The sequence below is a fragment of the Ambystoma mexicanum genome, chromosome 3p (genome assembly GCF_040938575.1).
Source record: "Ambystoma mexicanum isolate Mex_15411 chromosome 3p, UKY_AmexF1_1, whole genome shotgun sequence".
NCBI classification, from domain to species: Eukaryota; Metazoa; Chordata; class Amphibia; order Caudata; family Ambystomatidae; genus Ambystoma; species Ambystoma mexicanum.
In genome coordinates this window covers 251,174,195-251,191,349 of record NC_090925.1, presented here as the reverse complement: position 1 = coordinate 251,191,349, position 17,155 = coordinate 251,174,195, and the positions used below count along the sequence as shown (strand labels likewise).

The window sequence follows — 17,155 nt, the reverse complement described above, 5'->3', positions numbered from 1 at the left end:
CCCTGCACACTATACATGTCCAATTTCAATCCAAATTACCAAATTTGGGAGTAAAAATGTCCTGAAATGGTTTTATCCAGCTATATGTGGATACTACCGTAAAGGGGTTACAGAACACCCTGGGAACTGGAGTCCTCACACGGGTGTACTGATGATGACACTGGAAAGCCCTCAGGATAACAACACACAAAATGCTCTCTCCACCTCACAGTCTCCCTGCCAAGGTTCCAGCTGCCTGCATGCCCAGACCTCCAGACTGTAACGATCGTAGGGATGGGTTCTGTGATCTCCCGTGGAACCCTAGGTGTTCCTTGCCACACAGAAGGGAGCTTTTACCAATCAAAAAATCAAGGATCAGGGTCTGTCAACACTCAATCAATCTATATCCCGCACTAAAAGGACCTATGGTACTGAGCCCAAAAAATGAAGGCCTGTTCTAGAACGCAAGGCTCCTGAGTCCAACATACTCACTACCAGCTATAGTGAGTCACAGTGTCCCAGTGCCCTTGTACAGTCCTGGGGTCCGGTTCTTTGGACCCTCGCTGCTGCTTGATGTCTCATGTCTGTGCTTTGACTCCAGCGCTTCATAGCATGGTAAGGTGGCCTCCAGTGGTCATTGGATCCATAGTTCCCTCTGGGTTTTGCAGTAGCCAGATGTGTAGTTCCACCTCCTGTCTCAGGAGACTCTTAGACTTGACTGTCCCTCCTGGACTTTTTGGATAAATCGTCCCATGCTACATAGAATTTTCTCATTCCAAACTGGGCAGCAATTTAGGGTCTTGAGGTCGTGTGGATGGATCCTGCTTATTGCCACTGTACTCTGAATCCTGTCCTGTTTTCTGGTCCCGCTTACTCTGCCAATCGTACGGCATATAGGCACCCCTGATTTGCTTCAGTAAACTTTCTATCACTCTGTGTCTGACGTTTGCTAGCTCCTTCCGCAGGCCCACAACAGCCTTCTTGGCTCTGCCTGGATTTAAAACCTGGGAACCTGTGGTTCTCTGGAATTGATCATCTTCTAGACAATGTCTCCCTTACCCCAGAGCACACCCTGCTCCTCCACCTTACCCTGCTCTCACTCTGACTCTTCCACCTCATCCTGTTCCTGCACTTCTAGTTCTCCCCCGGCCCCTACTGCTCTCACTCCTGCTCCCCCTCTCCTGTTCTCACCCCTGCCCCCCCTCCCGCTCTCACTCCTGCTCCCCCTTCTTTCCCGCTCTCACCCATGCTCTTGGTGTGGTCCCTCCACACCTGGAATGCTGTCCTCTGTCTCACCAGGCTAGTGGAGTCTAGCTGTCTTCTATGGCATGGATAATTATGTGAATTGTGCAGTAAGGCCTCTGACTGGCTATTCTGTTAATTCCTGTGTTTCTCTACTCCTGATTGGCCCTCATGATCCCAGCTCCTGCTATGGCCTTGTTTAACTCGCCAATCATTTTCAGCTGGCTGGTGATCAGCACCTGAATAAGCCTATCCAGAGACATCTGATGCAGACCTTTCCTCTTAAGTGTGCGCAGTGGACAACCAATGCTGCGGTGGCAGTGAGGCCTGGTCTGCTCCATGCCTTCTCTGCCCCTCGAGTGTGCTTAGGACAATGTTCCATCAGTGCAGGCACAGGTTTCACCACTTTCCTGGCTGGTAACAGGGGAATAATCCCGGCGAGGCACCTGGTAGGCCATTGGGGTTACAATCTTCTAACCTTCCTCCTTTGGTTCCTCCTGGATCTTCCAGGCCCTGTCATTGTCTTCCCCTCGGATGAAAAGTTCCTTCTTTTCTGGGGAGGGGGCTAGCTTGGTTGTAGGACAATGTAGGTACCCAAGTCTGCTTGGTATGTGCTTTGAAATTGCACCTTACTGTGCTTGATCTATCCCTGTTATTTCCCCTCAGAGGAGGGGAAGGTCAATGTGGGGCCCTTTAATAACTGGACCAGATTGTTTTGGATAAGGTAGGCTTGCAAACCCAATTCTAACACCATATGTGAGGGCTGGTGGGATCAACAGACAATTCACAGCCAAAGTACGGGTTCAGTTCTCTTTATTGGGTATAATAGAAAATCAGGGGATTAGGAATGGCTGAACCCATGGAATGGGGTTCTGGTATAGGGGTGGGTCATGGTCAGCACCCATTAGGACCACGAACCATGCTCCTCAGTCCTTCCATCTCTCCCCAAAACAAATTTTCAGGAGTAAACAGTCACTCCGTGTCTCTGGGGCTTTGAGTGACCCACACTTGTTTTTGGACAGCTTGCGTCTGGACTTGGAGAACCACCTGCACCGGTATTAGGTTAAAAGTCCTTTTTCAAAAAAACGAAACCGAAAAAGATTGATTTAGAAAGACCGCTCTGTGACCGCACAGAGCGGTCTTTCTCAAACAGTCAGCCCCTGCGACGCATACGGGTGCGCACAGGGGCTGATAGTACTGGTGAGACCGAGAGGATGAGCTGGGGAAGTCAGAGGTGAGGAGGAGGACTACATCTCCTATGAGCCTGTTCTTTACTGAGGGAAAACACAGACCAGATTAGGAAAGCACACTTGCAGGTTTTGGGGCAGGACAGTGTGCAGGTTTTGGGGCAGGACAACTATGGTTAGGACTGGAGCACCCTCCAGGAGGGTTTATAGGCCACCCAAGAAGATAGTCTTGGGGAGCTTGTACCTTCTTTTCCCTTTTTCAACAAGCGTGGCAGAAGAAGGTGCAGCCACTCTCCATCCTAAAATAAACGAAGGAAACACAAACACCAAACCACATCCAAAGGCAACTGTTTGGTGGACTTCCCACCGCCTGAGAAGAGTTCACAGCACCCAGACTGACCTGCCGGCTAGAGGAGAAAGCCAAAATATCATATGGAGGGGGGTAATTCAACATCAGGCAGAGAGGGGGGCTTGGAGCTGCTACAGCCCATTCATTGAGACATTTTGTACTGTAATCTGAGATGGCGGCTGGAACCGTTTGAAGACTTGGTCCCAGAAAGCAGAACTACAGACCTCCCAAAGAATGAGCAGGGTTGGATAGATTATTTGGCTTGCCCGGAAAATCCAGGTAACAACAGTTTCCCACACCCTATATAAGGCCCCGCTATCGGCTCAGCACAGCAAAGTGAAGGAGTTCTGGAGTGCACCGAAGGTGAGGCACCAAGTGGGTGTTTGGAAGGAGCACATTTGAAGAAGGCTGGAGGAGCAGAAGGAGCTAGACGAGGGGGAAGAAGGCTGGCGGAAGGTGACCAGAGGGCAGGAGAGGCTTGTGGAGGAGGTGAAGGAGAATAAGGGGGGTTGAGGAGGAATACCAGGAGTTGGAGTGAGAAGAGACTAAAGGAAAAGAGGAAGAGAGGGGGACTACAAGGAGGGGAGAGAAAAGTGGAAGCACAGTGGAGATGAGGAACATCAGAAGGGAGATGAGATAGAGAAATGTGGTGGGTGGTGATTTCAAAGAAGGGGAGGAGTTAAAGAGGGAGGTGGTTGGAGCTGATATCCTGAAAGGAGAGAAGAGTGCAGTGAAGGACGATGGAGGATAGGGCAAGGCACGGCCTCACAAGATCAAACTGGTAGAGGTGCCAGAAGAAGACTCTAAGCCTGAAATGAGTGACTCTGGTGGAGGAATAGGGGCATGGTGAAAATTGAGGAGGTGCAAGTGCAGCACTCAACTAGAGAGGAGAGGTTGAGCAAAGGCACAATAGAGGAGGCATGTTGAGACGAGGGGGGGATGAAGACAAACAGGTAGGAAGGAAAGGGAATGCAGCTGCCTGGCTTGTTCTGCCACAGCAGCAGGGCTACCAAGGGCAAAATACTATGAAAGGATACTTGGTTTCCTTGGGGAGAAAAATGTGAACTATGCTCCTCAAAACGGTTTGGTCCAAATGAATTCCAATTAATTTCTTATGTGCATATTAATGAAATATTATCATCTCAGAAACCTGATGTGACAAATTATGGAACACTGAGCACATAACCGGCTCCATAGAGGGTTGCTGTTAGATCAATGTTTCCCCTTGGGTTGATTACTGCCTAAAACTGGAGGTTACCCAGAGTTCATCTTTCTGTTTTAAATTACCATCTCATTTAAGTAAAATACAGCTGTTCATTTTTGTTGCTAAGAGTTTTCTGCACAGAAATCAATAGGGACTCAAATATCTGCTTTGGCTGTGCACGGCAAACTTCATTACCACACATTCATGCTTTCTGTCTGAATATATGTTGGGGACAAAGGGCCTCATTATGAGAACGCCGGTCCGGTCAAAATGCCTGAAGAAATGCCAGTAATACCGGATCTGGCATTTTTACCAGACCGCCACACTGCGGTTTGCGGGTAGGGTTAGTGAACTATCGGTAAGCCTGACCTGCCGGGAGTTCAGGCCACTACGGTAAAGAATTGCCCCAATCACTGGCACCGGTATTGCGGCTAGCCCATTCCGTGGAATCCTGTGGGAATCTAAGCAACGGGAACTTAGCGATGTTGCCGGCACCCGTAATAGTCTGGTAACACCGAGATATTGGTCAATGGTAACGGTAAGGTGTGTTTGCCGGTAACCGGTAAACCCGTAGTGACGACCAGATTACTTAGGTAAGCAAACTAACATACTTAGTTGTTTGATATGAAACGGACTAAGAGAAAAAACAGGTGCAATTCTATTTTTTTAACCACTTACTTTGCTGTACTTACATCATATGGTGACTGAGAGTTACGAACATGCCGTTGTTTTCACAATGATGGAAGAAGGAATTATTAAAATGGATTTCTATGGAATGTATCATACGTGACCCCGAATGTAGACTATTTGGAGATGCTCTGGTATTTTCTTTGTATTTGAATTAAACAAATAGGAAAAGCAGGAGGGACTTCTCCTTCACCCTATAGGGCTACATTCATAAGACTGACCGCCTCAGGTTGGTGTTCCTTCCCAAGGCCTACTCATGTTGCGCCAGTGTGTGCAGATCTGCATGTTGTTGCTGTCCGGTCGGTGTTTGCGGGTTACCACATTGCTGCTGTCCTGTCAGTGTTTGTGGGGGTCTACACATTAAGCTGCCTTGTCATTGTGTGTGCGTCCGCGCGAGTCTCCACACTGCCTCTGTTCTGTCAGTGCTTATGGGCCTGCCTGCACAGTGCCATTGTCCTGTTATTGTATGTGCAAGTCTCCACATTGCTGTTGTCCTCTTGGTGTGTGTTCAGGTCTCCACATTGCTGTCAACTCAGTGTGAGTGCGAGTCCGTACATTGCCGCCCGCTGTCGTGTCAGTGTTTGAGGGACTGTCAGTCTGTCTGTGATTGTCCACTTTGCTGCTGTCCTGTCAGTGTGGGAGCGGGTCTCCACGTTATCAGTGTTGTCTCAGTGTGCATCCAGATCTCCACACTGCCACTATCCGGTTAGTGTGTGTGCGGGTCTCCGTGTTGTTGCTGTTCTCTATCCGTGTCTGTGGGTAGGTCTCCACATTGCCGTTGTGCACTCAAAGTGTACATGGGTCTCCACATTACCGCTGTCCTGTCAGTGGGTGTGGGTTGTCACATTCTCACTGTAATGTCAGTCTGTATGGATAGTCACATTGCTGCTGTCCTGTGAGTGTGTGTGAAAGTCTCCACACTGATGTTGTCCTGGCATTTTTTGTGGATCTACACATTGGCACTGAACTGTCAGTGTGTGTGCAGGTCTCTAAAATGCTGCTGTGCTGTCGCAGTGCTGCCCTGTCTGTGGTTTCCGTCCATGCACTGATATTGCTACCTAGGTTCTGCTCTGCAATGCCTACATTCAGAGACTCCAATGCACCTTCTTAATGTCCTGCGGACGAGCCTGCCTGCTTTGCTATTCAGACCCAGCTTTTCAGAGCACCACTTTGATATCTCCTGCTCCCTGTACGGCAGGGGTGTCTTAGCCTGGCCCTTGATAAAAATATGTCCCACCACGCTGCCTTCAGTAGCATTGAATTTCCGGCTTTAGACAGTGTCTGCGTTTTGGCAAAAAACAGTGCTTTGCCTGCTACAGCCTTCAAAACACATATTGAACGCAAGCCTTCAGTCATTCAGAGGCAAGCAGGGTTACTAGCGGCTACCTCTGACCATGGTACTGCAGGGCCATGGCTTGCAACTCCTGTGTGACACAGGCAATTAGATTGCAGTACTCTGAGCCAGGAAGATAGGGGCGAGGAAACTGCTCTTCAGACCAGTGACTTTATTGTGAGAGGGAGCACTTTATGGCAAATCACACTAAAGGGATGCTGTCTAGGGCCATTTTGAATTCGTCTACTCCAAATTTATCGCAGTTGTACTTTACACACCCAACCAATTACTAAAATCCCCAAATGTCTGAATTACGATTTACACCTCGGCCATGAACTATATCATGTTTCCTTGTCAACACTGCTGTTTGGAGTGCCACGCCACAGTTTCCTGGTACAATGGAAGGCATGGCACTGCAAATACAGCCTTTCAATTCATTGAGACTCGGATAATAACCCATTGTAAAACGTGGGTACCGACAGGGTTAATTCAGATCTGCTAAAACCATGAAGCTTTATATAAGTTACATCAAAGCTGCACATTCCCATTGCTAACAGGCTGCATGTGCCTGGATACAAGCACCAAAGCGCATAACACAAGCCTGGGAAATGTGGCAGTATGCCACTGCACCCTCAAAATACAGAAACTCCCCAAAGCAACAGTGCATGCCACGGGGATGCTTGTGCCTGCCTCAAATTCTGACGTGGAGAGAAGAGAAAGCCACAGCGCGTTCAAACTTGAAAACCACCCATCTAAAAGGCTCAAATCAAAACCAAGATAGACATGTGTGAAAGGGCACATCCCACAAGGACGGATGGACGGAGACGCACGCACGCACGCACGCACACGCACTACAGCAATATTTCTTCATGTAATGATATTAGGGTCAAAGATCATGTGGTGTCACTAGGAGGGAGGGTCAAAGGGTGTGTGATGTGACTTCCGCTGCCCATGTGATTTAGGTGAATTGACAGCCCTCATTGCAATGCTCTGCAGGCTTGTTCCAAAATGTAGATAACCAGTAGTGGGAGTATAACTTTGTAGGATCTCTGAGCATGTTGTATGGAACATCCTAATTTAGCAAGCATCAGCCTCCTAATTTGCAAGACTTACATAGATAGCGAAGTCCTTGGGAGCGCTGGTGATGTCACCCGGGTGCGAGATCGCTCTCGGGATGTGCTGTATGGTTACAGCCACCGGACAGATATTCTCAGCCAGTTTCACAGTGGCGTGTCCTTCCGCCCCGGGGAAAGCCCAGCAGTTCCCGGGGTTCACGTCCGGCTGGAGGATTATGTCCGGGTCAGGTGAGTAGTTCCAGAAGGCAAAGTTATGCCAGCGCATCTGCGCCGTGTTGGTCTCATAGCTCTCGGATGTCCGACTCCTCAGGATGCTGGCACCGGCTGATTTCAGGGCATAGTCTGGCACTTGGATGTGGTCTTCTTGCAGTCTCTTCACAGCGTTATTTACCAACCCCAGGACTTGCTGCGAGAAGAGAGAAAGGGTACAAAGATATGAGTAAGATGTCGGTGGACCACAGAACATATGGCGCTGTTTTTAGGATTATTGATACATCCGGTTATCTCTGCTTTCGCACTGGCTGCTCCTGGTTTTCCTCAGAAATGTGAATGCACCAGATAACCAGAGGGACACGCGGGAGAAAACCGGAAACAAACAAAGGTTACACATATCAGCCGTCTTCACAGCACACACCACAAAAGAATTGTTTCAAGACATTCATCTAACATGGCTATTTCTCTGTTGCTCTGCAACCCATTCAATGGCCCATTAAGTTATATTACCCTTTGGCACCGGTCGTGGCACATACCTGTAAGCGGGGGGGGGGGGGGGGGGGCGACATATAGTCCTCCCAAGCCCAGGGCTTTAGATTTCACGATTTTCCTTAGTTATTTTTAGCACTGTGCCGATCAATGGTGTATCTCACTCCTCAGATGCTAAGAACCATTCACCCCAGATCATAAAGCTTTGACTCAATCATTAGGCACCAATGGCAAGGCAGGTGTCACCTACCTTATACGGCTCTAGGTACTCTTTTCTTCCGAGTAGTTGGAAAGCCAGTGTGATTGGTCAGTACCTTATAATACTGCTTCATTTTATATTCTATAGGGTATAGAGATATGTGTTGGTGTCTTTTCATGTTCAACTGCACAATTGCGGTTTATTGCAGAAGCTTGAACCCCATGATATTTAGGGCGGACTGGTGATTGTATGGGGCAGCATAGTGGGCTGTAAGACTATAAGTAGACGGGTATCGTGAAAATGGGGGGGGTAGAGTGGGTGTTAGGAAAGATTTTCTTTTTACAGCATTTTCTCCATTGACATCAATGGGACCCCCGATTTTTCAGCTACTATTTGATTCCTGTCCTGGCTTTTGGAGGTAAGTAAAGCCCTTTTGCTTTACTGCCCTGGCTTAGATGATCTGTTTTGGGGCACTGTTCAGTCCCTGAGGCTACCAGTGCAGGGGGATTGCATCGCTGCTTGGGAGATTACTAGTTTACAGTGAAGTGTGGCAGGAATACTTTGTATCCCTTTTTGGTTTTCTTTTGGTAACATTTCTGTTACTTTCCCAATGTGTCCAGGACAGGCTTGTGGCAGTGGATATTTATTCTACTGAGTTTTTTGTTTTTCACACGTGCACTTTTGCATTTTACCGCATAAAGCCATTTTGAGTACTAAAAGCTCAAAATGGCCATGCCACGTGTTTTTCGCCTTGTCCTTTGGCCTTCATCCTCCCCTCTCAGGTCCGGAAATGGCATATATGCTATGTGCTCTCCTAGACAAAGCCATGAATTTCTCAGGCAAAGTCTGGCGACTGGGACTGTCTCGTCTCAATCCACACTCTGGTCAGGGGTATGTCTGTTGTGGGCAGTGGTGGGACAAGACACAGTCTATGATTGGATAGACGTTGCCAGTTTGAATGGTGCCGATCCATAGCATTGGTGGGCTGGGCTGACAATGGCTTGAACTTAGGATAAAAGGAGGACACCTGGAGCCATTCTTCAGATTGACTCAGATGAAGAGCAGCAGTCCACTGAAGACCCGAGGATTACCCTTAAAGACATCCAGCATTGCTTCCACCTAAGCCCCCATGAAGCCCTGCCTCCCCAGAATAACCTCCTTAATACCCTCATTGGTGCTTTGACACTCGAGCTGAAGGGACCAACCAGTCCAGACCCTGGCACACCGATCCTGCCTTGTGGAGCCTACAGAACTTTTCCGGAACCAACCTGTGGGCTGACCAGCTCAGCTGCATTCAGTGCATCTGCTTTGCATCTGTCCGCATTCCGAGGTTCGGCCTGACACTCTGCAGGTCTCCAGCTTCAGAATAGTCCTCCTGCAGCTGATGCTCTCCATCTTAAAGAGAGGTCTTACTGGGGGAGTTTCTTTGTCTACACCACTTGGGTCGCTGCTACTGCCTGAGTGCTCTCCCGCCCCTGCTCTTTTCTCTCTCACTCTACAGTCATCTCCATAGTGTTCCGGAATGCACTCTAACTCAGAGGTCGAGGTGTAACAAAAGAGGAGTGGTGCCGCGGCCCTCTATGGTGGGGTGGGGGAGTAACTGTGTGTGAGGATGGCGGGGTGGCGCATGGGGAAAAAGCAGCAATGTCTCCTGGATTGCTTTTGAATTTTTTTCTCTTTGGTAATAAGCAGATTTATTTGGGGGGCAGAGTGCGTTCCACTCCTATAAATTCGAGAAGGGGTGGTGCGTGGCGAGACAGGTAGCCAGCCACACTTTTCTGTCATTGACATCCCTGACTAGACCTTTTACATCATGGTACAACATTAGCTCCCTATTTTAATGCATATAGTTTTTAATATAAAGAAACCTAGTGGCCCATCGACCTCCAAGATTTCCGAAAAAACTAAAGCGAGGAGGAAGCGCCCTGACTCCTTAAGAACAGGGGTGGACAAGGAGCCAAAAGAAGCCCTGCAAATAATTTTCAAAGTAGCCCCATATTACAGATGTTCAGCAAGCCCAACACTTTTCCTTGGAGACAATTTGGAAATAAAATAAGTTATCACACAAGACGACCAGGGAACAGAGGCCTACCAGGAAATCTCCAGAGTTCCCTATAGGCCAGTCCCCCCCTGGCCAGGGTGCAGAGGCCTACCTGGAGATCTACAGAGTTCCCTATAGCCCTGTCCACCCCTGCATAATCATGCTGGCAAATCTGCTCCTCTGCCTCTTTACAAGCTCTGGGAGATGCTGGGAATGGTACCTAAGTTATCCTGGAGTAGTTGGACTGATGTGAATTAAAAATGAGTACGCATTTGAGTTAGAAAAAAACATGGGATACACCTTAACACAAAAAATTTAGAAACCTGTTATGCTAGGTTGTGTACTGTTCTCTGCTGCAATTTGCGCGGTCTCCAGGCACTCTGGTGAATCTGGAAGAGAGTAGCGGGGTTTGCTTAGTTGGAAGGACCGGGACAGGCAAGACTGCAGTGCCCTGCGTTGAGGTTGCCGATCGGAAGTACCCTGAGCTCTGCATGCTTTTAACCTTTCAAGGTAAGAAAAGATGGAAGCATCAAAGGTTTTGTGTCCGGAGGAGTTGCCTTGTGCTTATAGTGTGGGCGTGTGCTGGCTGTAGTTAGTTAGAGGTGTAAGTTTGTGATGTTCAAAGTTTGGGGAGAGGTTTTTTTTCTAATTTATAAACTATATATTTTGGCCTCCGAAATTCTGTCAAAGCATTTTACAATAACAAATACTGTAGACTCAAAGGGCTTGATTCACAGTTTTATACTGGCGCAACACCATAGGAAAACGCTCTGTGAATCAGGCCCTTCATGCTTATATGAGCTTATATGAGCTTATCCACTCGCCTAGTATACTTCATACAGGAGCCCAAAGATACCACTTAAACTCTGTTGTAATACTGCGTATTAGCAGAGCAGAAGCACACTTACAGTGATGACCGTCAAAGAAGTATTCAAGTAAAATACCTCGGCCTGCTTTAACTATACAAAGAACTGTCCTTAGAAACAAAAGTGCTGGAACTGAGTTCCCGCTCACTTCGACCTTTGCCGTCAATCAAATGATCCACTTTCCTTAGCTGCTCCCACACGACACAGAGAGGCACTGCATTCCCTTGGTATGGTAATGTTTATTTAAATAGCGCCTATACACAGGCACGTGTTTCAAAGCGCTCACCTACAGCACTTGGCCTACTTCTCAAGTCACGTCTCTTTTACACCATAGTAGGCACACTATTATATAAAGGGTCTGCCATTTCATGTCCCAGTTTTAAACTTCGATTATCTTTTGCATTGCCACCTCATTTACTATCACTATACTAAAGTGATTGCCCATCCGGAATATCTGGCGGAGACTGTCTAGAAAGCGCCGACAGAGGGTGCTAAGATCTAAGACACTCATCTGCTCAATGTCCCAAGGACCATTTTGTCCACAGTAGGAAGAGGTGCTTTCTACACCGCAGCTCCCAGGGCGTGCATAGCTCTCCCTCCAGATCTCAGAGCGATTAAATCATTGGAGGTCTGTAAGTGGAGCCTTAAAACACATTATTCTTGAACCTACATAGTTGACGGCTCTGGTGGCTCGTTACCTGCCCCACGCCCCTGGACTGCAGGTAGTTCGCTTTTTTTGGGTGATTGTTCATATGTCTGTCTTTGCCTTCCGTACTCTTGGTGCTATATAATGATAAATAAATAAATAAATAGCTTAATGTGGGGAGGGCGCTGGGCGAGGGGTTGATGCCCCAGCATCCCTGAACCCCTGACATTGTCTGATGGCTTGTACATGGATGCACAGTGGCATGGCAATGTCCAGTAAGCAAGGGGCGAACAGTAGGGGCATACCTGCTCTGAGACAGCCCCCAGCGCACGCTGCCTATATAAGGCGTCTTCCACCACGTTGCGGGCCTCTTCGTGCGCTGTCTTCTTGATGAACCCGATTTCTGAATGCAGCCCTTGCAGCTCTTCTTGCAGGGGTAGGAGCCGGCCATTCAGCGTCCGATAGTCATGCCTGGGGCAAAGAGAAGACAGTCAGACCTTTCAGAGAACATTCTGGCGGGCTTTGCACTCCCCTCCTCCCTCACCTCGTTGCATTCCTTAGCGTCGACCTGTGGGATCCGTGGATAACAAGGAGTTACCATGTCCACTGAGGCAGCAGTGTGCAAGGGCTGCTTCTGGACAAACCTCTCCAAAAATGACCTGCAGTTCGGTTATCTGCAAATTTGTGCAGGGAACCAGTGTTAGGCAAGATTGTATGCAGTACTTTTTGGGTGCACTACAACAACCCTGACCTCCTGGCAATAGGAACCCAACCTTTGGTATAAATCTGTACTACACAGGTTGGTAGCGTGTTGAGTAGCCAGGCTTATCTCAAGAGGGGTCAATGTGAGCTGTAGGGGAGTTAAACAGAGATTCAAAGTGACAAGTATTCAAATAAACTCTTACACACAAGGTTTCCAATGGCCTCCCTCCCAGCACCCTAGCACCCTAAAAACAGTTTAAACTTTTTCTAATCACTAAGCTGGAGCGAGGGAAAAAAATATGTCGTAACATGTCCCACTGCACTTTGGCGACATGCAGGCTCCAAGAGCGCAGTGGGACTGTCATATGGCGCTGTGGGAGCTTTTTACCCCGAGTGACCTCAAACATTTCTGGATGAATCTCTGGAAAAGTTAGAGAGGTTCACAGGAACAAAGAACAGGCACAGTTCATGAGATTGGGTGAATCCCCAGACATGCTCGGCCAGCACCAGGAATGACTACTGCACCAGAGCCAATGGGCTTGCACATGCCACTGTGAACCATGAAGACCATTGCTTGAAATGTGGTGGTGCACATTCCTCAATGACAAACTCAATTGGAAAAGTGCAGACATCCAAGCTCTACCTTGTGTGCTTTAAACAGAATCATACTTCAGCATTTCAATAAAGGGGAATTCCCAAATCTTCCACATAGGCCTAGCCTGATTTAAACCATTTATGTATTTATTTATTTATTTATACCCATGGAGGAACAATGGTCTTTTGATCACAAAAGAACGTACAGTATATAAGCAATCATATTTGACAGGATGCAGTGAACGTCTTAGAATGGGGTGAGTTTGAGTGACATTCTGATCAGGTTGTGGAGGGAAGTAAATAGAGCAGTCACCAGGGACAATACATGGGTGGACATACATAGATTAAGGAGAAGGCAGATGAGAGGTAGCTTAAGAGGGCAACTCAGGGGCGAGGAGGTATGCTTTTAGCTTGGTTTTGAGCAAATGCTTTTTGACTGTTGGATGTCTGGGGGAAGAGAATTCCATGAAAGTGGACCAAGAAGACAGAAAGAGTGGAAGCAAGAGGAAGCACAGAGAGGGCGAGGTGGCACAAGGGTAGACGAGGAGTCGAGGTGGCACAGCATAGATTGCAAGAAGGCTTGTAGGGTTGGATAGAAGAGGATAGGTATGGTGGTACCTTACCGGGGACAGATTTGTGAACCCAGTGAAGACATTTAAATCTGGCCCTGCTTTGCATCATCAGCCATCGAGCCTGGTGACGGTACGAGGAAGTAGGTGTGAAGTGAGGGAGTTCAAAGAGAGGACTGGTAGCAAAGTTAATGATCTTTTCGAGAGGACAGAAAGCATAGTTGGGGAGACCTAAGGGGATGCTGGCACAGTAGTCCAGTTCAGAAGACAAGAGTGGTTAGGAGATGCTTGGTGGTGTTGAAAGGAAGGAGGTGCCTGATTCTCCTAAGGTTGAAGGGAGCCGCTGTTATAGTTTTGGAGATGAAAGTGAAGAAGGTGTGAGAAGGGTCATAGATGGCTCTGAGGTTTCTAGCTGAACAAGAGATTGGGATAGTATCAGGTGGGAATTGGATAGGAAGGGGAAGAGATGAGAGAGAGTATTTGACAGGGAAGAAGAGCAACTCTGTTTCAGTTTTATCTCTTGCCTGTGTTTTGGTGGAAGTCTTTTTGTTGTTGGGATAGGGACCCTCCTTCCTAGTAGCCAGGACTCCCAAAAAGAAACAGGGTGGACATGCCGCCAGAAAGGTCAGACCCAAGGAAAAAATCCACAAAATGGAAAAAACGAATGGGTAAGAGGATCTAAGGTCATTGGAGGAGATGTCAGCGCTGTATACATGTGGTATGGTTGATTGGATCCAGGTGCTGGGTAAACCTTGGTCTGTTGTAGAACAGCGTGCAGTTGGAAATGGTGCTGGATGAATAGAGGCAGTGCAGGAGGAGCTGAAGAACGGATCCGAATGCAGTCAGTAAATCAGCAGAAAGAAAGGAAGGTGCAGCTATTGAAAGCTCAGGTCGCAGACAGGCTGGGATCATAGGCAGGAAAGGATACAGAGAGGGGGGAAGAGACAAAGCAGCCGTAGCAATATGAAAGGAGTGAACAAGCGTTACTGGCAACTAAGTTGCAATGCAGTAAGCTGCAGACGAATTACGTATTTGCTGAATGGGCAAAAACTCCTCAGCAGTGGTTGGCAATGTACGCTGATTGCTTTACAGCTGAGCTTGGTTGGCAGATGAGACGCAGCATTCTTCCACCTGTCCCATAAAGACCAGGTTCAGGTATGAAGCATAACACTCTGTTTTAGTAGAGTTTAACATCAGACAGTGCAAAGCCATCCAATATTTAATGGCAGCGAGACAGTCGGAAACAATTGATAGAGGAGAGTTCGGTAAAAGAGAAGAAGATATGGGTGTAGTCCGCAAAGAGTTGGTATGGGAATCCAAAGGAGGAGATTAGTTCCCCAAGAGCAGAGGTGTAGAGTGTAAAGAGGAGAGGACCCAAGACAGAGCCTTGTGGAACACCAACAGTTAGGGGAGTGAGTTGAGAGGTGGTGTTGCTCCAGGAGACAGAGAAATGGCAAAGTGCCATGTAAGATTCAATTAGGGCAAGGGCCTGATCGCGAATCCCCATAGAAAGAGAATATTAAGGAGATCAGAATGATTGAGAGTGCCAACGGCAGTGAACAGGTCAAGGAGAACTGGTATAGAGGATAGGTTGGGAGTGCTTAGCAGAAGCGATGAAGTTGGAGACATTCATGAGAGGAGTTTCTGTGGAGTGACAGCGAGGAAACCTGCCTGTAGGGGGTCTCAAAGGTTGTGGATGGATAAGAAATTGGTAAGATGGTTGAACACAACCCTTTTGAGCACTTTAGAGTAGCGCGGTAGAAGAGACACAGAGAGAAAGTTAACCAGTAGGTTTGGGTCAGCCCCTTGGTTTTTTGATGACTGTGGCTGTTTTGAAAATTGAGGGAAAGCAAGCTAGGTCAAAGAATAGGTTAAAGAGTTCAGCGAGGTGAGAGGTTACTAAAGGGGCAATAGGCTTGGCTAGCTGAGGAGCAAGATGATCTGAGGGGACATAAGAGAGGTTAGCCTTCATCAGTAGAGATAGGACTTCTTCAGTATTAGTGTGACTAAAGTGGGAGATAGAGGCAGAGGATGATTGTAGAGTAGGTGGAGTGTAGAATGTAGGAGGAGGGAGTGTGACAAAGGTCAGGAGAGAGTCTCTAATTTTGGATATTTTGCATCGAAGTATTCAGGTAGGTCATTAGCTCTGAGACTGGAGTTGATAGTCAAAGCTTTAGGAGGAGTGAGTTTAGGGTGCTCTATACCAGGCAAGGATGGTTGGAGTGAGAGGCAATGAGGGTGAGGCAGAATTCCCTTCTCACTCTATCAAAAGAGGACTTGAGAGGGTTCATGGCAGAGACAGAATTGCAGGTGCGCATGCAAATGGGTACACCTCAACTTGAAGAGCAGCCAACGCATATCTGTGCAGTGAGAGCCTATGAATGGGGTGACCCATGGTTGAGGATGCTGAGATTTAGGGGTGAAAGTTAACAGTGGGGAGTGAGAGAAGAATGAGTCATATAGTAGGGATTGGAAGCTGGAGTAGACACTGTTAGTGGAAGAGGCATCAGGTGTGAAGGAGGAGAGTGGGAACTGTAGGTCTGAGAGAAAGGGAGGAATAGCAGAGGGTTTACATTTCCTTTTAGTAATAGGTGAGGCAAGTGGTGAGGAGAGGACTGAGGGTGGAAAGGAGATGGTGGTGGAAACAATGAAGTGATCAGATAGGGTTGGGGTGACAGTAGTTTTAGTGGCTGAGAGAGAGAAGTGGAGATTAATAAGAGATCTAAAGAGTTACCACCGGTGTGGGTTGGTAGGCTATGGATAGAGTCGAGAGTGTGGTCACTAAGAAAAGACTGAAGTTCAGATTTCTGAGAAGTGGTCATAGAGGGAAGGTTAAAGTCACCTAAGAGAAGGTCCAGTGGGACCAGGAGGCCGATAGATGGAGATGATGCAAACCAAGTGAGGTGGAACAAAAGTAGAGATTGTGAATTCAAAAGAGGTAGGAGAGGGTGTGGCATTACACATTTGTGAGGTGTTGAGGTGGGAAGAGAGTAGGTGTCTGATGCCTCCACCTCTGCCAGTCAGACAAGAGTGAATGAAGAATAATTTGGATCCATGTAGGGTAACCAGAGTGGCAGTGTCAGATGGAGAAATCCATGTTTCAGTGATAAAACTGTGATAGCAAGAAGGTTTAGGGGAGGAGAGCTGGTGTCAAAGTAGTCAGTGATAAAGGACGTTTTGTTGCATATAGACTGAGCATTACAGAGTGCAATATTCAGTTGATGCAGTAAGGAAGTGTAGAGAAGTTGAGTCTCAGAGGAAGATGGGTGAGGTGAATAGGTGTTAGGGGAGGTAGCATTAGCTCATCGGGTTTGTTTGTTGGAAGTAGGAGGTGCAAGAGAGACGGAATAGTGAGAGTTTCGAGAAGTGTGTTTTATTAAAGGGATAGCAAAGGAGGAAGTTGGAATTGAGTCAATAGGCTTTAGCACTAGTCCAATCAAGGCAGACTGCCTCAAAGGCATACAAAGGATACAGAGACATAGGCTGCACTATCAGAACAAAGCTCTCCTTTTACCATAAACACTATTTTGTACTGAACTGCAATCCTTAAAGCAGAGCAGAAAAATAGCACATTCCCTATAAGTTCTGAAAATCTTAGACAAATATGGCAGGAAATGGAAGATGTTAGACACTGTCAGAAAATGTCAGGGTCATTGGGTTTGCAAATAGAACACTTAGCAGAGCCGGAAAAATGGGGGTGGGAGGAGAATTTTCATTTTGAACACACCAGCAAAAACAATAACTTGACTTTGCTGTGCTCTCAGTTTCATACGTGATTA

At 47.5% G+C, this 17,155-nt stretch overlaps 1 protein-coding gene across 2 annotated transcripts in view; it reads right to left on the bottom strand.

Annotated features, from left to right (window-relative positions):
• Positions 1–17,155, bottom strand: part of LOC138580306 (SUN domain-containing protein 3-like) — a 153,530-nt gene that overhangs the window by 23,409 nt on the left and 112,966 nt on the right. For both annotated transcript variants that reach the window (XM_069650729.1, XM_069650728.1), the window contains exons 6-7: positions 11,817–11,982; positions 7,095–7,463 (exon numbers count right to left, since the gene is read on the bottom strand). In XM_069650729.1, coding sequence (XP_069506830.1) covers positions 7,095–7,463; positions 11,817–11,982 — 535 coding nt within the window. The remainder of the gene's footprint in view (positions 1–7,094; positions 7,464–11,816; positions 11,983–17,155) is intronic.